At 42.2% G+C, this 25,771-nt stretch overlaps 3 protein-coding genes across 3 annotated transcripts; all 3 read left to right on the plus strand.

Moving 5' to 3' along the window:
* The first annotated feature begins 700 nt into the window (after window positions 1-700).
* LOC134065811 (E3 ubiquitin/ISG15 ligase TRIM25-like) lies at window positions 701-2,715 on the plus strand. Its single transcript, XM_062520900.1, has 5 exons — window positions 701-1,307; window positions 1,713-1,808; window positions 1,947-2,180; window positions 2,282-2,365; window positions 2,695-2,715. The coding sequence occupies exons 1-5, from the start codon at window positions 717-719 to the stop codon at window positions 2,713-2,715; spliced, it is 1,026 nt and encodes a 341-aa protein (XP_062376884.1). The 5' UTR covers window positions 701-716.
* Window positions 2,716-5,991: 3,276 nt separating this feature from the next.
* Window positions 5,992-12,312, plus strand: LOC134065640 (tripartite motif-containing protein 16-like). Its single transcript, XM_062520611.1, has 6 exons — window positions 5,992-6,651; window positions 9,231-9,326; window positions 9,545-9,778; window positions 10,204-10,357; window positions 10,455-10,514; window positions 10,889-12,312. Exons 1-6 carry the CDS (start codon window positions 6,061-6,063, stop codon window positions 11,425-11,427), a joined length of 1,674 nt encoding a protein of 557 aa, XP_062376595.1. The 5' UTR covers window positions 5,992-6,060; the 3' UTR covers window positions 11,428-12,312.
* Window positions 12,313-14,243: 1,931 nt separating this feature from the next.
* LOC134065641 (ras-related protein Rab-18-B-like) lies at window positions 14,244-22,834 on the plus strand. Its single transcript, XM_062520612.1, has 7 exons — window positions 14,244-14,401; window positions 17,462-17,517; window positions 19,557-19,618; window positions 20,295-20,367; window positions 20,653-20,771; window positions 20,874-20,940; window positions 22,513-22,834. Exons 1-7 carry the CDS (start codon window positions 14,334-14,336, stop codon window positions 22,680-22,682), a joined length of 615 nt encoding a protein of 204 aa, XP_062376596.1. The 5' UTR covers window positions 14,244-14,333; the 3' UTR covers window positions 22,683-22,834.
* The last annotated feature ends 2,937 nt before the right edge of the window (window positions 22,835-25,771 follow it).

A 25,771-nucleotide genomic window follows, 5' to 3' on the forward strand; every position in this document is an offset into this window, starting at 1 on the left:
TTTGCCCACACAGAGTGATGAATGCATTACATTACATTTGGCTGATGCTTTCACCTCCACATCTTTACTTATGAGAGACTCAGTCATTCTGGGATGGTGCCTAAGATGGATTCACCTAAGTAGTTCCTCCTTTTGTTAACCTTTTGTGTCCCCTGTCCTAACTTCAACTTGAAATTAAAAATATTTGAATGATATTTCCTACAAAATAGTACATGTTCTCTCCTTCAACAGTTAATACTGTATGTTGTTTTTGGACTATGTTATAATTAAATATAGGATTGATTTATAAATCGCATTAATAGCATTCATTTGTATTGACATTTTACAAAGTGTCACAACTTTAAATTGTCTCATGCGGCAATATAGTGTCCCAACTTTTACATATAGGCCACTTATAGGCTACTTTCCTACAACCAATCAGTAAATAAAATAAATGATTTTGTGAACAGTAGTGTTTCGGGGGATTTATGGGCATAATTGTTCAAACAACAGGCAGTCTGCTCTTCATTTTATTCATCTTTACCTCTGTTGTTTTATTTACTATGAGCCTTTCCTGGACATCTTGGTTTTTCATTCAGTATTAGTCTTGTTTCCCTTTCCAGCAATCTCATTTTGATCAAGCCACTCCCAATACTCAGTTCTCCTCTCACAGTAAACTGAAAGTGAATAGTTTAGTTCTGTACTTGAGAGGAGTCAGAGATAATGTGCATGGTAAAATGACTGCAGTAATAGACTTGTGGACTCAGGAGCACTTCAACTGTCCGATATGCCTGGATCTGCTGAAGGATCCTGTCACTCTTCCCTGTGGACACAGTTTCTGTATGGACTGCATTACAGGCTGCTTGAATCAGGAAGATCAGAAGAGAGTCTACAGCTGCCCACAGTGCAGACAGACTTTCACTCCGAGACCTATTCTGGGGAGAAACACAATGCTAGCTGATGTGGTGGACAAACTGAAGATTGTGGGACTCCAGCCTACACCACCAGATCACTGTTATGCTGGACCTGGAGATGTGGAGTGTGACATCTGCACTGGGCGAAAACGAAAGTCTGTTAAGTCCTGTCTGGTGTGTCTGTCCTCTTACTGTGAAACTCACCTCAGAGTTCACAATGATCTCAACCCAGGGAAGAAACACAAAGTTATTGAAGCCACTGGAAATCTACAGGATCTAATCTGCTCTCATCATGATAAATTATTGGAGGTCTTTTGTCGTACTGACCAAACATGTATTTGTGTGCTGTGTGCTATGGATGAACACAAACAACACGATACAGTTGCAGCCAATACAGAGAGGACAGTGAAACAGGTAAGGATGTGATCTTGTCCTCCTATAAAGTCTGGTGTCATGAATTATCGCTCATAGGCATCAGATCAAGAGTTTGTGTTCAGGAAAGACATTGCTTAGGGTCAGAGCTCTGCTCAGCATTGTCACTTTGCTCAGATGTCTCTCATGGGACACAGCCGTACCCTGTCCTTTGTCAGGATAGAATAAGTGGTGTTATTTTACCATAATCTGCAGCTGTCATTTTACCTTAGGACTTTTGTAAACCATTTTGGCCCGTCCATACTACATGTCTATAAAACATAATATCTATAATACACCGCCAAAGAAGTAAAGCTGAATACTGTTGCGATATAAGTACAATGTTATGCTATAAGTATAACATTGTGTTGCTCATAACTAAAGTGCAAATGAACAATTTACCTACAGAGGCAGTTACAGGAAATGATGTTGAAAGTTCAGTGGCAAATACAAGAGAAAGTGAAAGAACTCAAGGAGCTTCGACAGGATGTGAATAATCTGAAGGTAAGATTTCAAGTTAAGGCAGTGAGGTGACTCAATGGCACAGAGTGTGAAGAGTAAGCTCTCCAAGATGATATTCAAACTGTATGGTGAAACATCTGTGATGCCTCTAAACCATCAGTCCTTTGTATGTCTTAACAGATCTCTGCTCAGGCAGTAATGGTGGAGAGTGAGAGGATCTTCACTGAAATGATCCGCTCTGTTGAGAGAAGACGCTCTGAGGTGATAGAGCTGATCAGAGATCAGGAGAGGGCTGAGGCAAGTCGAGTTGAAGAACTCATGGAGAGACTGGAGCATGAGATTGCTGAGCTGAAGAAGAATGAGGCTGACTTGGAGCAACTTTCACATACTGAGGACCACATCCTTTTTCTACTGGTATGACATCCTGTTTCTATCCATCTGCCTTGCTGACTCATCCAAACAGATTGATAATAAGGGAAGGAGACAAACTTTTGTTTCTCCACTTTTGTTTACAGAGCTGTCCATCTCTTTCTTCACCTTCTGAATCCATGATAGCAGATATAGTCCGTATAAATGAAGATCTGTGCTTTGAGGCGATAGTGAAAAATATTTATTTTCTCAAAGAGCAAATAGAACACTTCTGCTCACTGGGAGTTGGGCAAATGACTGGAGAGCATTTATTAACATGTAAGTCTTCCCTCTCCCCCCTACTCAAATCACATCCAGGCCAACACACACACACACACACACACACACACACACACACACACTAAATGTGTATATATAGCTAGTAAACTGTTCTGCACAGCATTAACTAACAAGTATTACATTATACATACATTTCCATAAGGAAATATATTGTTAGATTGATTTTAAAATGCTGAAAATATTAATAAAGTCTGTATTCAATGTCTGTCGTCATCTTCAGATTCCTCCCATCTGCAATTAGACCTCAACACTGTGCACAGAAAGCTTTGTCTGAATAGACAAAAAACAGAGGTCTTCTACTGCGGCACAGTCCAGTTGTACTCCGGCCACCCAGAGAGATTCGACTGCTGGCAGCAGGTCCTCTGTAGAAAGGGCTTAACTGGCCGAAGCTACTGGGAGGCAGAGTGGAGTGGAAGTGACTTGTGGGGAGGCTACACTGCAGTCTCATATAAAGACATACACAGGAAAGGAGGTGGCAATGAAAGCAGGTTTGGTCACAACAGCCAGTCGTGGGGTTTGCACCACGCTCCTAACAAGTGCTCGTTCCTCCATGATAACGCTGAGACTGAACTCCCTCCGCTCCCCAGCTGCTCCAGAATAGGAGTGTTTGTGGACCACAAAGCAGGAATTCTCTCCTTCTATTGTGTGTCTGAGACAATGGTTCTCCTACATAAAGTCCAGACCAAATTCACCCAACCCCTCTATCCTGGCTTTTGCCATCTACCCCAGATTCAGATAAGAAAATACATTGCAACACGGCCATCAGTGCAGTTCGGTGCCTGGTTTCATCCACACATGCCATTGGGAATTGTGACCAAATAGTTCAATCTTCGTTTCATCTGGACTGTTTTTTTCTTTACATGGTCTGAGGGTCGTTCAGGTGCTTTTCTTTCCAACTCCTGGCAAAAAAATGGGATTTGTCTGACCAAGCCCCTTCATCTCTGTTTGGCTGAGTGGCCAGATCTACAGTAGGAAGACAGTTGTTCCAGTCTTATTCATTTGGGCGTGATGGAAGCTGTCATGCTCTTGGGCACTTCACACCCAATCTTGCCGGTCTACGGACCATTCTCTTAATGTTGTGGCTTGGTTTTCACATACACCATCAACTGAGACCTTATACAGACAGATGTGTGCCTCATTTAATAATGTCCAATGAATACATTTAGGGACAGGTGGACTCCAATCAAGTTCTAAAAGCATCTCAAGGGTCATTGATAGAATTAGGATGCACTAGTAGTTCCCACAAGTGACAATAAACTCCAACTTAACAGAGCATTTTAGTCACCGGGGGTTGTTTATAAACATCACGATTCTACTTATATTATTCTTGTATTTGGATTAGAATATAAGGGTAGAGCAAAGACAAAAAAGCAAAGTCAGGCAAATAATTATCAGTATTTGTTATTGTATATACAGTGAAAGTATATACTATATACTTTCACTGTATACACACTATACTGTACAACATATGAAACAACATTTCCAAATAGAAAGAATAATACAAATACAGAACTCTGTAAAAAAAAGAACATTTTGGCTTCTGCATTGGGTTGTTGCGTGCCTTGTGGCTTGTAGACTGTCATTTTTACTGGCACCACTAGAGATTCACAAACCATTTCCCCATAATCCAGATGGTTGTAGTGAACCCTGCTGGATGTTTGAGGTATTGCATATTTACTGATCCACTACAAAAGGACTTGAATCGTCTCGTTTTACGACTACCCATGAAGTGGACTGGGAGAAGGTATTACAGTTTTTCTCGATTGTTAACACACATTTTCTGAAAACATGCCTCATACTCTCAGAACTCTACACACAAATCCAAAAACACACACACAATGGGCAAAACTCCTCAATTCTCCTGCAAAATGAAACTTTACCTTCAAAACAATGTACTTTCTCCTCAAAATGGTCTTTTGTTCTCAAAAGACACACACAAACCATCATATCAAGACATTTATAAGGACCAGTTTAACACTGATGTGCTCAGTATAAAACACTGCGATGAATTGAAAACACTTCTTCTCCATTCATCATACAGTAATGACTTGGGCCTTTTTTTGTTCAGTGTTACACTACATACAGTACTACAAACAGTAGATAAGCTGATACAGTAAGTTGATATGCTTACCCTATCAATATTTTTTAAATATCTCATTGTTTTCTATCATTTTTCTTTGTATTTGCCGTAATGTTATGGCGTTTTCTTCTATAGGACAATGCTCATGATTTCATTTTCCTGTTCAGGAGACAGAAGCCCTTGTGTTGGTAATCTTCCAGCTGCCAAACAAATAGTAAAATACTGTGTAGGAATACAAAGTAGGAATACTTTCCCCAAATACTTGAAACATGCTTTATTTTTGCAGTCCTACAGAACAACCCACAGCAATACTGTACTACTGTGCTCATGTATTGTACTGTACGGTACTGTACTGTATTGATACGCAGCACTGCAATGTTCTAGTGGCTCGGATCTCATCAGAGATTACGGTCCTTGGCCTCCCCGTACTCCTCTTACTCTCACTCCTCTGGCTCTGCCTCTGCCTGTACTACTACTGTATACTGAAGCTGTGATTGATAATTGTAAAACTGTGTGACAGGTGTTTGCCCATGTGATGAGTCAGTGTGCATGGTAGGGCAGTTAGCTTTAGAATTTGAATGTGTTCCTTGAGAGACATTTTCTTCATGAAAATTGAAAAAGAGAGTATTGTGTGTAGTGTTTTGAAAACAGTGTGTTTTAGAACGGCAATTTGAGTGTAAAGCAGAAATTGTGCTTATAGTTCAGCAGAATTGGCTCAGGAGGTTGGTGCATGAGCTACATATTATTGGAATTGTGTCTCAAGTACCAGAAATTGTGTGTAAACAATTGAGAAAAACTGTAATCTACACATACTGTACAGTAGGCCTACCTCTCTATGTCATATTTTTCTTATCTGTTCTTTTCCCCATAATGCAACACTCCACCTGATGCAGTGTTGTTCCAAAGATCCTTAAGGCAGAGCAAGATACTACGTCGTAGTTCATGTCTATGGGCGCAAAATGGGGATCACTTCCTCTGCATAAAGAGGTGTGTCATTGCGCGTCGTTGAATAAACAAAAGGGGCACACCTGATATAAAGTCGATTTTCTCAGACTGGAATGCTCAAAAATGCTAAAAATGTTCCTGAAGTGGTCAGAAGGGGTTGAGGTTCATGAAACCGTGCCCAAAATTCACATTCCTAACTCTATAGAAGCAAGATCTTAGCATATATATGAAGTTCTGATTTATGCCCATAGACTTCAATGGATCAGTCGCTGCCTCTGCCCTGCATAAAGGGGGAGTTTGACCCCCCTCCCTCTTGCGATTCGGGTTCCAGGAAGTGACTTCTCGTGAACTATCTTGCACCGCCCTTAATTATCTTTGATTGTTCTCTTGTGCTCTCTGCTCTGCTGCCCCTACCACTTCCTCACACACACACACTCACTCTGGAGGCCACTCCCTCTGCTCAGTGCCCAGCCTTTTCCACAGAAACGAAAGTCAGTTCTGCCTTCAACTTGTCTAGGGGATAAGAACAGTGAATAACCCACAGACAGAAAGTACATAAAAATGGCAGAGGCCAGTGTTGTATTGAGTCAAGATGCATTTAGCTGTCCAATCTGTTTGGATCTACTGAAGGATCCGGTTGCTATTCCCTGTGGCCACAGTTTCTGTATGGACTGTATCACAGGCTGCTGGGATCAGGAAGAGCTGAAGGGAGTCTACAGCTGCCCACAGTGCAGACAGACCTTTACACCCAGACCAGTTCTGGCCAGGAACACAATGCTGGCTGAAGTGGTGGACAAACTGAAGATCATGGGATTCCAGGCTGCTCATTCTGCTCACAGTTATGCTGAACCAGGAGATGTGGAATGTGACGTCTGCGTTGGGAGAAAACGAAAGGCAGTCAAGTCCTGTCTGGTGTGTCTGTCCTCTTACTGTGAAACTCACCTCAGAGTTCACAGTGATCTCAACCCAGGTAAGAAACACAAAGTGATTGATGCTGCTGGTAAACTAGAAGGTCTGATCTGCTCTCGTCATGATAAACTGCTGGAGGTCTTCTGTCGCACTGATCAGACATGCATATGTTTGCTGTGTGTCATGGATGAACACAGAGGACATGAGACAGTTTCAGCTGCAGCTGAGCGAATTGAAAAGCAGGTAAGAGAGCCCAGTAATCATTAACTAGTTTCTTTACGACTACAATAAACAATGTGTAAAGTGCACTATTGCCTTTGTGTATGAAGTACACGACTTATATGTGCCCCAATTGCACCCAACCCTGTTGATGACTGTAGTACACGCACATACCCCCTTTATGATCGGCCAGGTTTGAGGGGGGTAATATTAAAGGGACACTTCACCGATTAGCATTAAGCTTTGTATATTTAGAAAACCAGTCATGTTTTTGAATGGCCATGCAACATTCCCTCAGTTTGCCTTGAGACGGGAGAAATACGGTTTTCAATGTTGGACTTCCTGCCTTCAATGATGTAAAAATCGTAATTTTACATCATTGAAAGCAGGAAGTCCTATATCTTTGTCGAGTAGATGAAACTACAAACACTTTCCTCATTTTTCCAAGAGGGGGGCGCTAGCGGTGGGACTTCACTTACTTCACTGTGGAGAAAGCTGATAAGTACGATTTAATATTAAATACTAATTCATTGAATGCTGATATTGAAACTGATATGGCAAATGGGAATTCTGAAGATCTGGTATGCGAATTTGATGCACGAGATGACCTGTACGAGCTGTAGGCTAATACAGCACAGAACATCAAGGCCTCCACCAATGCCTGCAGCAAGCCTGGACGTCGATTAGGATCATTGGCTGTCAATTTGCCTGGGCTAGCTCAAGCTAGAATGGACTAGCCTAGCTCTCACAAGGTCAGTTATCCTAATGTTATTCACAAGTTATTGCACAAATAGTATTAGCGATACTAATACTTGTTAAAGGTCGGGTATTCTAGCATATGTCAATTTGCGGGACATTTGTCATGGAAATATGTTAATTAACGTTTTGGTTTTTTTCGCGATTTTTTTCGCTAATTCCTTTTGAAGACCAGCAACATTGATATATGGCCACACGATTGAGTAGGCTACAACATAAAACAATGATGGTTTTAATTTTAGAATTGTTATTAATGCCAAAATGTTACATTAATGAGTCCTTCTGTGTACTTGTCTACTTCCTGGTGTGTGCTGGTAAGGCAGTGAAAGGCAGGGAATTCTGGGAGTTGTTGGATTTTATCCACATGACCCAAAAATACATTTTCGGCTGTTTTCTCCTTTTCTCCCATCTCAGGGGGAAATGAGGAAATGATGCACAACCATTCGAAAATATGGCTGGGTTTCTAACAATAGAGAGCTTAATGTAAATGGGCGAAATGCTCCTTTAAGCACAGTGCACTACTTAGATCAATATGTGTTGTAGGTAACCAGGCACTAAAATCACTGAATCACTGAAATTGAAAAAGATATCCCCACCCCTAGCATATTGATCTCAATAGTGCATTTTGCCCATGTTCATGGTGGAAAATAAAAAAGAAAGACTTGCATAAGACAGGTCTATTTGGTGTTTTTAAAAATAAGGAATCATGGAGAATAAAGATTCCCACGAGGTGGTAAGCTCTGAAAATGAGAGCCAAAATTATTTTTTTCAGAATTGTGAGGTCTACTGTTCAGACCCTGAAGGATTTTATTTTCTTTTCATTGCTTTTTGTGTGAGTGTTTCTACTTATCTCAATTAGGAAAATATATTTAGAGCCTGTGTTGAGTACAAATATGTCTTCTGAGGGCTTAAACAGAGCCCAGCCAAAAACTCAAACACATTTTTGATCAACTTTGAGGGACAGCTATGACCATGGAGGATCATCCAGACCAAACGTGATGCTTATCCTATGTAATATTCCTATGCACCCCTTAAAACTGACTGTATCTTGGAAAGTATTGATCTTACATAAAAGTAATTTTACCGTGTATCTCCTGAGTAACATAGGTACAGTACATTTGGTATTTTTACAGACCTAAGTGTGTGGGCCCTGGTTGAATAAACATGGAACGACCCTAAGGTGAACTGTGCCATGCGGTATCAGATTTTTAAAAAATGTTTTTAAAGGGCATTCAGATTTTTGAATGTTAAAAGGTGCAATTTGGTGAATTAACTCTCTTCAGATGTGGATAAACTATTTCTGAAATTTCAAACGTCGATACGCTGCGTTTGCCTTTTAACCTCCACTACAGCCTTGATTACATACATATACACACCCCCTTCATGATCGGCTTGAGAGGGATAATAGTTTGAAACACGTAGATGATCTCCAAAATTAGCCTAATGCATGAGTGTCATATCATAGTAGTCAAACAAGAATATTCATAATAATTTGATTAAATCACCTGCCAAACAGGTTGCTCACAAAATGTTCAGCACTTCTGGTAGCATTTTTTTTAAATGTATTTCTCATCAAAGATTATATGAAGAGTTTGGTTCCAAATGATATATCCTTTGTTTAATTCATTTTCATAAATATTTTTTTATTATTTTGTTTTCCAAGTAATTTCAGTCGAACATGTATTATTTTGATTTATCTGTACTCAATCAAAACAACATGACTTATTTTCAAAAATATTTGTTTTGCACCAAACTGCATTGCTTTCGGTTTGATTTAAAAAGTGTTTGAAGAGGGTGTGTTTGTGTTAACATCTAATACACAAATGGATTAATGTTCCTCTTCACAGAAACAGTTGGAGGAGAGCTGCAGAAAAACCCAGCGGACAATCCAAGAGAGATATAAGCACCTGCAGCAGATGAAGGAGGCCATTAAGTCTTTTAAGGTGAGTTCCAATCTGAGAGGTAGAGGGACAATCTGGAGGGTTCAATTTGCCCAGACCAGAACGTGGGTCCAGAAAGATGAGGATCAACTCTAGGCATGCTGTAGAGTTTTGACATTTATGCTATTATTCTTAAGCACAATTTCTACTCAGGCCGTCGTGGTAGTTATGAAACAGAATATGACTACAAAATTGAATTGTCCTCTTGTATCTCCAAACAGCACTCTGCTCAGGTAACAGTGGAGGACAGTGATAGGATCTTTACTGAAATAATCCGCTCCATTGAGAGAAGACGTTCTGAGGTGACACAGCTGATTAGAGATCAGGAGAAGGCTGAAGTGAGTCAAGCTGAAGAACTCATGGAGAAAATGGAGTGGGAGATTGCTGAGCTGAAGAAGAGAGATGCTGAGTTGGAGCAACTTTCACAAACAGAGGATCATACTAGCTTTCTCCAGGTAATATTTCTACAAAGATATGATGAAATGATAGCCTGATAAACCAGCCTAAATGGATTGGATGTCTAATTTAGTCTGGCCTCGATGAATGGATACAACGGAACATTGTTGATGAGCACAACCCGTTGTCTTTCAAACCGTGTCTGTGCCTAATAGGCCAACGCTCCCTCAAAACCCCGCCCCAGAGCCCTCTGCCCCGCCCGCGTTGATTCAAAACACATCTCTGCGTTGTGATTGGTTTAGTTGCCATCTGCCAGATTCAGGGCAGTGTTTTCAAAATGTTCAGTGGTCCGAGGCCAGACCCAAATGCAGGCAAAACATTTTGCCGTCCAGCAGTTGGCGCTGGTTTTCCAGGCTAATGAAATGACACAAAAATGTGATGTGTTTTCTCTCACTAATAAAGGGAGTGTCATTTGTTTTTTCAGTCTTTTAGTTCTTTGACTGACCCAGAAGATTCATCATCCAACATCAGTTTCTCTTCAGATGTGTCATTTGAAGAAGTGAAAGACAACGTTTCTCAACTGAAAGATCAAGTGGAAGATTTACTTAAGTATGGAATAGACCAGATTTCTATGAGAGGTAATGAATACACAAAGAACATGTTGTACAACTCCGCCTTCATTGGTAAATATAGTTTTATCTTAGTAAAACCAACTGATCTCTTCTGTGTCAACAGCAAAAACGATAAGAATATCCTCTCCTCATGAGCTATTGACCAGACGAGACTTCTTAACATGTAAGAATCATGCACTGTACAGCTAGGAGACACAGGGCTGTTTAGCACACAGAACTAACTCAATAAGTAGATACATTAAAAGTAACACAACACATTACAATATGTTGATTAACAACATATTACCGCACTATGCATGTTGATTAACAAAAAAAACCCACATTACACAATGTTGATTTAAAATAACTAACACATTACTGTTCTATCATACCTTCACTAAAAACAACACATTCCTGTACAATACCTTGTACATTAAAACGAATTAACACATCAAGTGCTTTACTATTCTAGTTCTAGAACTACACAGGAGTGCTTTTTTAAATGAAAGACTCATGATTATCATCTCAATGTTGTTATTATACATTTTTTCTCCTCAGGCTTGTGTCAACTCAATTTAGATCCCAACACAGCTGAACCAAGACTACATTTGTCTGAAAGTAATAATGAAGTTACTTGTAAACGTAAGAAGCAGTCATATCCTGACAATCCCGAGAGATTTGATATTCGGGTACAGGTGCTCTGTAAGGAGGCTTTGACTGGAAGATGCTACTGGGAGGTGGAGTGGAGCACGGACAGAGACAATTGGGGTGGTTCTGTAGCAGTATCCTACAAAGAGATCTGCAGGAAGGGAGGGGACCAACAGGTTCGGTTTGGGTACAACAAGCACTCTTGGAGTTTACGCTGCAGTTCCACTGCATGCTCTTTCGTACACAATGGAGAGGTGACAGAACTCAATGTAATTCCCAACAGAAGAATCGGAGTGTATGTGGATCACAAAGCTGGAATTCTGTCTTTTTACAGCATCAGTGGTGACAAAATGACCCTCCTGCACAAAGTCCAGACCACATTCACTCAGCCGCTCTGTCCTGGTTTTTGGGTACAATATTATGGCTCAATATTGAAGCTATGCCTTTAGGTATGCCATTTTGTTTGGGTGTCATCAGGGGTACAGTAGATCATGACGAGCCTTTTCCATCTACTTGATGCACCCAAAAATCTATCATGCTTATCTCTTACTGATTTCTATCATATTTCTGACTGACTTACCTTGAAAATCCACCTGTCTCAATCAAATGCATGTTGATTTGGTTCTAACATGCATTTCTTATTTAATAAAACAACACATATTAAGGTTCTTCCAGATGGTTCATATTATAAATCTGATTCATTATGTTCTGTATACCTGTCTAATGCATTAATAACTTGTCATTTGTACTTGAGTGCGCTTCATTATAAATGGAGTTGTATCAAAATCAATAAATGATTCCTGTTTGGCTTGGCACATTATACTGAGCATGGTGGAGAAGCAGCATTATCGCACAATTGCTTGTTCCGGGTTCAATTCTCATCCATTGCAAGTCCATGTCACTATAGAGGCATCTGTTAAATACCAGTCAACTTTATAACACTTTATAACACATTTATTTTATTTTGGTAAAAAATCTCACAAAGTAGCAAACAGGTGCAAAGCCATTTCATTATAAAAACAGACAAATTGGTCTCTAAAAGTTGTGCCTTGACGACATACAAGAATGTTTTGCCGAACACCACTGAAATGTTTGCTCCCTCTCGTGGCTATCAATAGAAATGGAAGTGTTTCTATATTGTGTTATATCTAAGATGTCTATCTGATATTACCCAGATGATCACATTCAGGACTGGCCCTCTCTGAGCCTGGTAACCGAGCACCACTGCCATTATGTGGTAGTCCCATCTCAAGAGGACCTTTATGGAGGACCTCAATGGCAAGCCAACTGCAGCTTGATTGTTGACCCAATTGTTTTCATTATTTACAACTGTACTGTGTATGTTTGTCTGGAAGACTTCCTTTGACGTTTTTAAATGAATAATTTAAAATAAAACGGTCATATTCAAAGTCATGTCTTACCCTTAACATTTAATTGTCACAATATATCTCCTCGCAATTCACCCAGGATTTGTGAACTGGTAACCAACCAAGTGTGTGTCCCAAACATTACAAAACTCCTCCAGCCAATCACTGTCAGGGATGGGAGTTGAGGGAAATTATGGGAACTTGTGGACTGGTGAGTCTGGTATTTTTGTTGGTGTTTGGTTCACATCAGTCATCCAGAATAGCTGACGACATCTTTAATGCTGACAAACAGGAACAGAATTTGGACGAAACACAGGTCAGGTTTTGCAGTTCCAATCAATGCACAGACAGGAACAGCGAAATCAAGGCAGATATAAGTATACAGCACTAATGTACTGTAAGCTCTTTTATTGTATGTTGACGTGTTATAATGTATAATGAGATATACAAATATACGGATCACATTACATTTCACTTACATTAAGTACAACTAAAAGTAAATTCTTTCTACAGTTTGGTCTAAAAGTGGTAAATGACCAGATCGAGACTTTGAAGAAAATTGATTACCGCACCCTTATTTGAATGGAATCAATTTGAATGAGTATAATATTCATAGATATACTGGTATCATAAGCATGAATGCAAGATGTGAAAATCATCCTCAAGGGTTAGTCATCCAGATCAAATGTTGTAGCCGAGCTAGATGTATGATGACGTCAAGTGATACTTTTCTGGGCTGTTCCCCTTGCCTGATATGGCACTATTTTTCCCTTTTACTCTGAATCACAGTAATCTGAGATGGAGGCATAGCAATCAGCAACCTTAACACACCTGGAAGATGTCTAAAGATCTGGATTAGATGACAATCCAAATAAAGGCAAGTATGTGTGTGAAGTTTAGTATCAAAATTACAGTAAAGGTTACAAAATCTTTGAAAGGTTACTCCCATTACCATAGTGGTTGTAGTGAACCCTGCTGGGTGGTTGAAGGGCTGCACATTTTGGTCCACCAGGCCATCACTATCCAAGATGTAGCACTAGCCCACAGTGATATGCATGGTGATCAGTGAAATTATTATAAACTGGCACTCATACTCAGTGCAAGACTGTCATTGTGCACCCTGGCACATTCAAAGTAGGGAGACCTTTGACTAGGAATGCTATGGATGACAATGAAACCTTTCCAGACTTTACAAAAGCATTTCAGGGAAAGTTACAAAATAATTGAAAAGTGTATGGCTGTATATGCATGACTCTTTACCACAGTTGTAGCAAACCCTACTAGGCTGTTGAAGGGTCATCACCCTTTTGCAAATTTTCTGATAGGCCTATCTTATGTTTGTTTAGGCTAAATGTGCAAATTATATGTAAGATTGAACAGGTTGTTTTGAGAATTTCAATTTTGATCTGAGAAATGTACCAACGCGACTGAGAAAAACTGTAAACATATTTGTCTTAATATGATAGTTTCATGGTGACATTTAGTAATTAGGCCTTGTTAAAAAGTTTACCCTGCACCTGTAGGCTAATCACTTTTTGAGCATGGATGGATTATGGCTTGCCCCTCCATAAGAAAATCTTGAAAAATAACCCCTTCAATTTTGACTTCTGGTGAGTTTGGAACTAAATATGACATAACCATCAACAGATTATCATGTGTGACCTGTGTTATTTGACTGAGGTGCCCTATTCAAATATATGTTGACTAAAATCCTTTAGTAGCCTAGCCTAGGTCCGTAAAAAGGGTTATGTCAAATGTGGTGCTTTTTTCCACCCAAAGGTGGTAATGAATATGTGCATTGTGCGACACCCCACTAAAATATCCAGCAAGGTGGTTGACGAGGGCAGCCAATACTGTAGAGGGCAGTGTTGAGCCTTTTTTTCGGTATACTACTTCAACTCAGGCGAAAAAGAAAAAAAGAAACGTCGACTGTTGTTTGTTATCGGTTGGATTATTTTTCTAGTAGATTATTTTATCACTCTGTAAACATGGAGGACGACGTTCTTACAACGCTGAAAATATTGATCATCGGAGAAAGTGGTGTTGGAAAGTCAAGGTCAAGTCAAGATTTGTCCTCCTTGTTGGTGTTTAGATCAATGTAATTTCAGCTAGGCTGTGGCTGTGACAGTGTTTAGCTTCAGGTGGCTAACGTTAATGACGTGAGTCTGTAACATCTTTGTTCATGCCACAATGCCAAATAGCGGCACAGTTGTGTTTAATCAAGTTAGCGCGCTCATAGGACAGCTGTTATCACCAGTGTTGCTGCCACAAGGTTGAGACATTGCTCTGTGACCCTGGATACTTTATGGGAAAAGCATGTGTGTGTGGTTGTGCGAAGTCATGACATGATTAAGTTTGGTAACTTTTAAAAAGCTTTCACTGAAATTATGCCGACTGGCAGTCGGCAAGGTGTGTGTTGATATGGCTTCCCTCACATTGCTACTAGTGGGTGTAGAAGTCTTTAATTGGGGCAAACAGGGTAGCTTCGATAGTTACTATGCTACTCACGGTAAAGATGGTGATATTGTGACAGGTTTGCCATTCAGTGGCATCAATTTTACCAGTTAAAAGCTACGCAAGCTATCGCTACCAGGAGAGCCTGGCAAATTGATGGGTGGCCGTTGACAGGCTGACATCTCGTTAGTGAAGAGAAGCACATGACACATGTTTGTGTATGGCACTGTTTTCGTGCAAGCTTCTATGTTATTCCTGAAGTGTATAGCCTACTTCACAGTACTCTTTGGCCATAAAAGGATTTGTCTTTTCATTCTTGACCTCATTCTAGACCTCATCAGTAAAATTAGGATAGCCTACAGTACATGGGAATACAATTAGGATAGGCCTACATGCGCAAATAATACAAGTAGGGTGTAAATAGGCCTCCACACTTCCAATTATTAATTTATCATGACATTTGGTGACATTTGAGAGAATGCCAATTCTGAGACAGTTGGTGTCGAGTCAAAATGTGGGTATTTAACAATTCAATAATGCAAACTTGCAAGAAGAAAGAATACTGAAGATTGTGTTTATTGCTCCCAGAGCCACGGTTCATGAAGCATGCTCGTACAGTACAAAATGTCACTTTGCTTTTATACCTGGTGAAACTACTGTAACATATCTGTGGTCACTCAAAATAGCAGACAGGTGCACATCTTCCTTGCAAACTAGGTGAAGGCTAGTTTTTACTTAGGTTGACATATCTGAGAGGCGCCTGTGCCTCTCACATGTTCTGGACCCATGAAGTCTGACTAACTATGAATAACTAGCTGTCTCAGTCATCAATACTTACAGTAGGTCAGACCCACAGTACCCAGCACTCATGTACATTTTGTTCTATGGGAAATATACTACATTGGCTTACCTCATGGAGGATATCTCTTGGGACAACCATCTGAGATACAAACTAGCGTATTTCTGAATTTAGAATAGTAGATTCTGACACTTGGGGATGCCCAGATGCTGACATCGAGTGCTCCTATGGCCTACTCATATGGCATATGGCAAAATTCTCCAGTCCATTGCTCTAATAGCCTATTTATGGAATACAACAACATTGTATGATTTGTTTTTCTAAATGGCATGCTGTCCTGAAATGCATTTGGTTTTATTTTTAAATTGTGTTTTATCAATCTTATTTATATTTTATTTTATGATAACTAGAGAGCATCTATCAGAAATAAACCTGTCCTCTGATTCCTCATGCTGTGATTCACACTAATTGTATCATGGTAAAGATAAGTCTAGGTTGGTCACTGGCTTATTAAGTACTTATATTGGTACTCCATGTTGGCAAGTGCACAAATGTAAGTACTCGAGACATTGGTGTATTTCTATTTGCAACAGAATTCAGTGTTTTAATTATGCTGGGTCATTTTCTAGTTATAGGTCTGTAACATCTTGACATAATCTATCATTTATTTATTTGTTTGTTTATTTATTTTAGCTTTCATGTATTTTTGTGGAAAGTGTTGCATCTTTTAGTTTTAACCCCCTTTTTATTGACCCATGGTCATTTATTTTATAGCCTACTGGATTTCTGAGTAATTTTGGCAGAAACAGCTAAATGAAATGCAGACTATGACATTTCACAATTGACAGCAACAACGATAAATCTCTGTTATTTTCTTCTCTGCAAATGTAAAGTGTCTGTGAGCAGCTAGGCTAGGTCTTTCGTTGGAAGCTTTAGTAGGATTAGACATTTCTTACATTCCCTCCCCCTGTCCTTCTCTGGAGTTCTTACATTCTATCCACCGCACTTTATTACCTTACTAAATACATGATCTCACTCTCAAATTTTCCAATATCCGCTGCTGGAAAGAGTAGGTGTGCTTCACATCCATCTCTAAAGTAGAGCGCTAAATCTTCAATAAAATCCTCCCAAGTTGGTGCGACTTCAAGAGAATTAGGGGAACTCATCTACATATTGGGCTAGGTGTTTTATATCTGGATATACTCCAATGATTACCTCACTGTCTCAAACCCAGCGGCCATTTCTTAATGACCTCCTCGGTGATATTGGTGCACCTGGCGTAAACTAGTCGAGTGGTAGACTATCCCGTTTCCAGTAAATATGAAGAGCATTTCTGGCAAGTCGGCAGGTTGACCTTTATCTTCTGCATGGCGGCTGAGTAATTGTGCCACAGCTGGAAAGGAAATGAGAGGGATCATCTAATCAAATGCGCAGTCTCGTATGTGCGCTCACGGAAATACAAGAATTTGTCAAGTTGAGAGATGAAACCAGAAGAGGACAGAAAGAATGAGGGGAAACTGGAGAGGTAGCTGCAAGGTAGCGCTCATTAATATTGCAGATCACCATTATAGCGTAAAGGAAGCCCTGTTGGCCGCCAGTCTGTGGAGAGAGACTGGTCTGTTGCTCTTACCGAAGACACAAATGTATTTGGGTAGGCCCCCAGCCTAATGTTGGTCATTAGGCTGCCTGTAAGGAATTGTCCTCAAGAGTAGGGTTAGTGGGGACAGTTCGAGCCAGAACTTTACAGGATGTACAAAGAAGAACTGCACATCATTCTGATCTGGTTGTTATGAGGTGATGTGAAATGCTGTCATTTTTTGTTTGTTCACATCTTTCTCTTCCTTTTTTGTTTCTTGTCTCCAGTCTTCTGCTGCGATTCACAGATGACACATTTGATCCAGAACTTGCAGCTACAATTGGTGAGTGTTAATCATCGGAATGCGACGACACATTATTCCTTCTGTCCCTCTCTTTCTCCCTTTCTTCTTCTCCTTTAATCTCACTCCCTCTCTCTCATTTGCACACAAACTGTTTCACATTCAGTGATCTAGACGCGCCGTCGCTCCCGGTAAAAGCATTAAAACAGTATTTCTTAAGGAGGCCCCGTGCAGACATGCTTAAGCTATGCTGGATAATGGGCACACATTGACACACACACACACACACACTCACACACATACACGCACACACACACACAAAAGCCACAGGACGGTCAGAGCAGGAGTGCTATAAATCGGGTGTCCTGCGGTAGAGATGACGGCTCTTCATGGCTTCACCGAGAGCTGGCCCTTCCTGTCCAGGCCCAGTAAAGCGCACTTGTTGACTGTGGGGCTGCACGCTTTTAAAACACGAGCCTCCTGTCTCAAGGTCTCTGCGTGCTCTCCCAGGCGACCCTGAAAACCTTTAATAACTCAACTGAGGGAAAAAAAAAAATACACATAGAGGGATAAGATTCATCAGTCTGCCAATAACCTGAGACATGCGAATTGCCAGACAGCCCCCGCCATGTGTTGGGAGAAGAAGGAAGTCATTGAGGATCTTTCGGTGTTATGTGGACTGGAGGGGCGAGGTCTGTGGCTGCGCGGGTAGCAGGACAAGTGCTTCTCCAGTGGGTACGGCCTCTGGCTGTGATGCGCTGATCTGTGACGGCGCTGACGGCCGCGGCACACAGATGGAGCTCGGCTGAAGCGCCGCGCCGGCCCGCCCCACCAGAAGAGTTATACCTGGGGCCCTTTATAGGTGTCCTGTCCGCTCATCTGTCATACTTATATCAATGGGTAAAACATGTCTCGGAGATATTGTGGTAACAGTACGCCTCGTTTTATTTATTACGCACGCACACTCCGTCTCCCTTTCTCTCTGTCCTTCCCATACACACACACACACGCATGCACGCACACTATCACCTGATCCATTATTAAATCTCTCTTCTCTGTGCTCCTGAGTGAGTGTTGAATGGCCTGTCTTGTGGATATACTGTCGAGAGACGTCTGTAAAATCACTCAACAGGAGCACGCCCCATCTCCTTGGGCTTCAAGAATAGAATCAATGTGTGTTGCATGTGTCTGAGACAGTGTGGTTTGTGTGTGATCGCGAGAGCGAATATATATGATCATCAGAGCAGTCGTGCTTTCACTGGCTCTACTGCCAAGGCTTAATGCTGGCTGTCATTCAGCTGTGATGCATGTCCATACTGTCTCATACCAGGGCTGCTTCAGTCTGTTCTCTACGCAGAAGACTAGGAACCCTACCGTGTTTAATAATATTGAACTTATTCATAAAATACCTGGCGTCTCACAATGCAGGATTAGTACATGATCTAGTGTCCGTCCATCAAACCCCAAAGAAAAACTCTTGATATAAATCTGCTGAACAACTTAGGGAAAATATCTAATTACATTTTATTTCTGACAGATATTGTGATTTGATGTGCGTCATTGTGCGATATCATTTTCTGAAAGTCGCGCTTCAATTCAATATTTACTATATAATGATTCCCTGACTTTTGCTTGCTCTAGCCTTATTGAGCACCAGCACTACTTTTCTGCTGTACTCTAATCTCACTGCTGCCTGTGTTGCGTTCTCAAATGTGTGTCATGTAGCCTCAGGAGCTAGCTGCTGTTTTGCATAGTGTTTTGCATAGTACCTTTGTGTCCTTGTTTACACATCATTTCTGATAAAACCAAGATATTCAAAGTACTTATAGTCGCAAGCAGTATGATGAATTGCAGCCTTCATTATTTGATCATTTAATTAGTTGAAACTTATGTTTTTGAATTTCAGGTGGTTTGGTGTGAAAGACTTGGCACAGAAGACATGTTTAGCTAACTAAACCTGTTTTGTGAGATGCCCCCATTATTGTTAGTCTAAGCCTTGTTTGGCCTTGTTGTCCTGTTCTGTTACCCAGGTACTGTAGTGTTGGGTTTCCACTGCTTACCTTTATGCTTGTGTGTCACAGGTGTGGATTTTAAGGTGAAGACCCTCACGATCGATGGTAACAAGGCAAAACTTGCAATTTGGGTGAGTGTGTGTGTGTGTGTGTGTGTGTGTGTGTGTGTGTGTGTGTGTGTGTGTGTGTGTGTGTGTGTGTGTGTGTGTGTGTGTGTGTGTGTGTGTGTGTGTGTGTGTGTGTGTGTGTGTGTGTGTGTGTGTGTGTGTGTGTGTGTGTGTGTGTGTGAAAGCGAGAGAGAGAAGAGAAGCCTCCCCGCATGCTGTTGTCTCTGAGTCGGCTTTTTGTGAATGATCCTTGGGACGTTTTGTCCAGATACCTGCAGAGGGCGATATAGGTCCACACTTGAACTTCACTGTGCAACAAATGGAACTATTTTACTCTGTGGAATGGCACCATTTCAGATACCGATGGGACTGCTGTGGGTTTTTTTTTTTTTTTCAAATTTCCTAGGCACACTCACTCAGATAGAGAGAGAATATTTTGAGAAAAGTACAGTACATTTTATTTATTTTATTCTGATCAGATTGTGATCAGAATTGTTTTTCTGCTGGAGGATTAACAAATAATTGAGTGTGGTTTAATATTCACATGTGTGGACTGTGGAGTCAGCATTTTATGATGTATGACTTTGAGCGAATTTCTTTTCTTTTTTGTAATTGCAGTGTGTGCATTTTCAAAAGTAGATCTGAGACTGTGTGATGTTGGCGTAGTAAGCTGAGCAGCCTGTGTTGTGTTGTTCCACAGGACACTGCCGGTCAGGAGCGCTTCCGCACACTCACGCCCAGCTACTACAGAGGAGCTCAGGGAGTCATCCTGGGTGAGTCGGCACGGCCAACACAAACATGAACTCCACACCAACACAATGAGTGGAGTGGATCAGCAGGAGTGTCCTTCCTCCACTTCATTAGAGATCACAGCCGTATACTGACGCAGAAACTGCTGCAGGCCATGCTGATGGCCGTTGCGATGTGCTTTTTTTTTTTAGACAAAAGCAAGCTGAAGACTGTGGCTTGATCGAATTAGGTTTCGGTGCCAAGTCGTCTTTCTGATTCCCCTGAACACATTGTTTTTTTTATTTATTAATTTATTTATTTTTCTTCAGTCTATGATGTCACAAGAAGAGATACGTTTGCCAAACTAGACAACTGGCTGAATGAGCTGGAGACGTACTGCACACGAAATGACCTGGTGAAGATGCTGGTGGGGAACAAAATCGACAAAGTAAGTGTGCCGTTGGGCCGCAGTTAACCTGCATGATGTGGCTTCCGTAGTGTTGATAAACTAGAGGGAATTCAAAAATCCTTCTCATTGTTTTTTTTCCAGGAAGGCCACGAATTGGACAGAAGCGAAGGACTCAAGTTTGCACGCAAACATTCCATGCTGTTTATAGGTAAGGCCTGAAGATATGCAGATGAGCGTATACTTGCAGATGTCCTCTCTGTATGTGTGTGTGAATCATTACACTGTACACTGTTGTGTAGACCCAATGCCGAGTCAGGTTGAAGATTTGTAAGGCATGTCTACCACTCCAGATGCCCAAGTAGAGGGCAGCTGGAATCCCTCAATACGTCTTAAGGATTGTTACTGGCCTAATTAGCAACCACAACTTTCAAATCCATGCGACACAGTTCAGCAGTGAGGGGACTTCCAAAGAGACAGACATCCCTACCAACCAATTCTCCTGAGTATTGGTAGCACATTGAAGGGCATTGTGGGCCTCCTACAGCGCTCGACAGGCAGCTAGCGAGAACTGCGAACATCGAGAGCCGCTCGAGGTTGGTAGGAGTTGAGTTTCCTTCTTAGCGGACAGCTTCCTCTTCCAGCTCATGGTTTGCTTCAGGCAGCGCCGTTGGCTTGTCCCCCTGACAGTGGCCTGCACTTTACATTATGAGGTACATAGCATTATGGATGAGGTCATCTCTTTTTCGAAGCGTCAAACAGGAATTAGGGATTAAGGCAAAAATTCACTGTGACACTGAAATTAGAGTGCTTCCGTCTCGCGTTTCAGCTCCGCTTTTAGAACGCCGTGCTCTCTGCCGGGACGCGCCGCGGCGACCTCAGACCGCTCCGATTTTGGCAGTTCTGCCGAGCCGAGCCGAGACGAGCGTGCGCGCGCACTGTGTATATCTTGAGCTGACGTCTTTTCCTCCAAGATGGAAGGGCAGAGCCACACACTGTGTGTGTGTGTGTGTGTGTGTGTGTGTGTGTGTGTGTGTGTGTGTGTGTGTGTGTGTGTGTGTCTCAGATGTTGTGTAAGCACATATCTGTCTGAATTAGCTGTCTTTTAGACGGGCTATCGATGAGGGCAGCCCCGCTGAAGACATAAGCAGATGGCACTGGGGCACTAAGCCCCCTTGCTTTAGGCGGGCGAGCCAATCGGCGGGCACGCTCCCTTCTGTGGGGCTCTGAGTGTTTTTCCCCATGCCTCCGCCTCCTCCACCCTCCTCCACCCCGTGCTGTTGGCTTTTCCATCACTCGGCCTCTCTGCTGGCCCTGCTGGGGCCCACCCAGCACCCTCTCCAGCGCCCTCTTCATCCTCAAGTTCCCCGAGTCGTTAAGGTCTCCACTGCAGTCCACTCCACATTATCCATTAGTTCTGGCCGACGGAGTAAGGCAGTTGAGTGGCCGCGTCGGTCGTGCATGAAGGCTTCAGCTGCACGAGGTGTTCTGCTGCCAAGCCCGGGCGAGTGAACCATGCAGAAGTGCAACATGAAGGTCAGCGTTCACTCTGTTATGCCTTATGAACTGTATGGAATTCACTAATGGATGTTATTCTTCTCCTTCTTCTCTTCTCTTTCTCTTCTCCCTCCTTTTTCTTTTTTCTCTCTCTCTCTCCTCCCATCCTGCTTTGGTCTGCATTTGATCTCTCCTCTGCCCCTCCCTCGTCTATCTGTCTCTCTCCTCTCCTCTCCTCTCCTCTCCTCTCCTCTCCTCTCCTCTCCTCTCCTCCCCTCCCTCTCAGAGGCGAGTGCGAAGACAAAAGACGGGGTCCAGTGTGCGTTTGAGGAGCTTGTGGAGAAGATCCTCCAGACCCCGGGCCTGTGGGAGAGCGAGGGGAGAGGCGGCGTGCGGCTGTCCGACGATGAGGATGTGGCGCCGGGGGCATGCGGGGGCTACTGCTCCCTCGTCTAGTGCCTCCACCTCCACCACCATCACCACCACACATTATCGCGTACATCTAGGAAACAGACATCTTCTAAAAAGGGAAAACACTTCACACGTGCATAGCCTCTTTTCTTGGGCAGGTACGTCTCACAGGCATGCAAGTGCTTACCTACAGACAAAAGCACACACACACACACACACACACACACACACTCACAGAAAACGCTACAGGAACACAAATCTCCTTTAGCCATCAGAAAAAAAATGTCCCAAGTTCACCTCCTTCTTTTATCGCAAAGCCGCAAAAACATTAACGCTATCAGTGGAAAACATACACATGAGCTCATGACCGACTGAAGGAGAAATCCAGAGGCTATGGCATCTGCCGGGACGGAATGATCCATTAACTGTCTGCATGGGAGTCTCCATGACTTTAAGCAGTCCTACATTACCATTAGCATGCGCCCCTAATGCTAGCCTAACGCCTTTCCTCTGTTGAAGACGCCTGATCGCTCTACTCTTTGAGGAGAGATCAGGTAGAATTAGTTATTGCAAAATGGAAACTTCAACTGCAGAAAGCAAACACACTCAATTGCTACCACACAAAAAAACCCTGCAAAAACATGACGTGGTTCTCCTTTGCAGGATCAGTTTGATCCCCTTCTTATTGATCAGATTTTTCTTTTGTTTATTTTGTTTTGTTTTGTGTTTTTTTGGTGGAACTGTATGGTATGCTGGTGCGTAAGCATGGCAGCAGGAGACCAGTAGAGCAGCCCCGGTTGTGTGCTTGGCATGGCACGGCCTGCTCCACATGCGCAGCATTTTTCTATTTTCTTGTGGCTCTGATGTTGATCGTCTCTTTCAGTGCACACACATGCACACTGCCACAATAGCGCTCACGTGCTGAAAGAAAGTTCCCCACAGATGAAAGATAAAAGCCCTGCAGTAGTCTTGTGTTTTGGCCGAGAGGTGCGAGCCGTCTGCGTCCCAGCTAGTCGGCCCGCGTGAGGTGGAAAAATATGGAAAAGTATCGCCTGTTCGGCGGCAGAGGACTGTGAGTCATAAGGGTGTGTACACAAGCCATCAGACACAAAGACGGACAGACATATGCAGACAGACAGACAGAAAGAGCGTATTGCCAGCGAAAAAGAGGCAGTGGGACGCCCTTTACTCATGTTCCTAGTTGTTTTCCATGCAGTTTGTCATCATTTATTACTTTTGAGCTTTTAATTCCATCCAAAGGGTTGTCAGTGCTATTGTTAAAATTGAAAATAACCTTTGACCCTTAGTAACCTGGCAACGTGGGCCTTCCCCTTCAGTCTCACCATAACACTATGCAGGTGGTTTGTCTTGGAAGGGGTTTATTTTTATTTCTCTATATTGTCTGTAGTCTTTGTTTGGTTATTTTTCCCCCTTTCGTTTTGTGTCTGTATGTATCACGAAAGCTCAAATATGTTTTCTTCTTGGGAATGGGACTGGGTGTTTATGTATGACCATGTGTTTTGATTCCCCAATATTTATTTGTTTCCAATGAAGGTTTTCCAAAGATTTACTTTTTTTACTCTAAGGACTGGAGATACATGATTGGTTGAAATCACAGAAAGGAAGAGCAGAGATATTAGCCATGGGATGTCAGTTCTTTTTTTAAAAACATCCTGTTGAGCTGTGAAGAATGTAAAGCCAGTGTAGTGGCATAGTGTGAATAGCACCTGCTGAGCTTATTGCATGTTTTTTTTAACAGACTGAAATTAACTGTATATGACCTGTTCTTGTTTGTAACTTCAAAAAATCCTAAACAACTATTTACAATAAATGAACTCAAAAAAAGACATTTGTGTTTCTCAAATTGTCTATCCAAATCTCCTCAGCGACCCTCCGCAGACTTTGGTAATTGGAACGCTAGCGTTGCTGTGGGAATTCTTTGGAATCTCCGCTTGTTCAGGCGGTGTCCTCACATGGACCTAAATCATCCGTCCCTCTGACAGCCCAAGGCCGTTTCTATGGCAATAATTGGGTTTGACTGGGAGATGTGTAATTCCTGTGCATGCATGAAAGGGGACTCGTGACATATTGTTGCCATGGATGCAGCCTGGCGAGAGCATCGCCATTTGGATGAAAATATGTCTCGGTCAAACACCAAGTGCGTCGGACGCAGCGAGCGCATGGCGGTGTGCATTGGGCCGCCCGCCACCGCTGATGGACGCCTGGAAAGAGACCACAGCGCCACGGGGCCGAGCGAGCCTGGTTCTCAGGCCTCTGAAGAGACCGAGCATGCACACCTCGCAAGCCTCAGCAGTTTTTTCTTTCTTGCTTTCGTTCGTTCTTTCTTTCTTTCTTTCTTTCTTTCTTTTTTTTCGAATTTTCCATTCCAGAATCTTCTCAGCATTTCCTTCCCAAAACGAGCTCCAGGAAAACAGGCCTGTGTGTCAGCTCCGTGCGACATGTTTCAGGATTCGCAGAGGGATCAATCATTTTCACCCGGATCAAACACCGCAAAACTCTAACACACTCTACATGAGCCGGTACTGTATATATGCTATGTTTGAACTGTTGGCTACAGTTCACTGTCCACACACAGAAGGCATTGGAGGCTTCTTAGAACTGCATGGAGAAAGACAAAAATGTTTGGTTCACAGCCACAACCTATGTCATTGAGTCAGATTTCATTTTTGTATTGGCCATTCCCACCTTCTATATTCCACATCATTATACCCATACTTTTATGCTTTACCTTAACTTGTGAAACAAGGACCTAAAACTACCAAGGCCCGTAGGTTCTATTCCCAGAAAGCACGTATTCTGACAACACGTATAGCCCTCTTGAACCATCGCGCTGGATGAAAGTGTCTGTCAAATGAAATGAGTGTCCGTTAATTCCTCTCAGTCCCCCTCCCTTCTTTCCATCCCTCTCTATCTCTCTCTTTCTCTCCATATCTCTCAGGTGCAGGACTCGGCGCTCAGACGTATTCTCTGAGGAGCCATCACACTGTCATGCGTAAAACCGTTACTGGACATCAGTCTCGGCTTCATGAGGTGTTGGGTTCCTGTGGGCTTCTCTCTCTCTTGCTCTTTCTCTCTCTCTCTCTTTCTTGCGCTCTCTCTCTCTCTCTCTCTCT

The sequence above is a fragment of the Sardina pilchardus genome, chromosome 19 (genome assembly GCF_963854185.1).
Source record: "Sardina pilchardus chromosome 19, fSarPil1.1, whole genome shotgun sequence".
NCBI lineage: Eukaryota > Metazoa > Chordata > Actinopteri > Clupeiformes > Clupeidae > Sardina > Sardina pilchardus.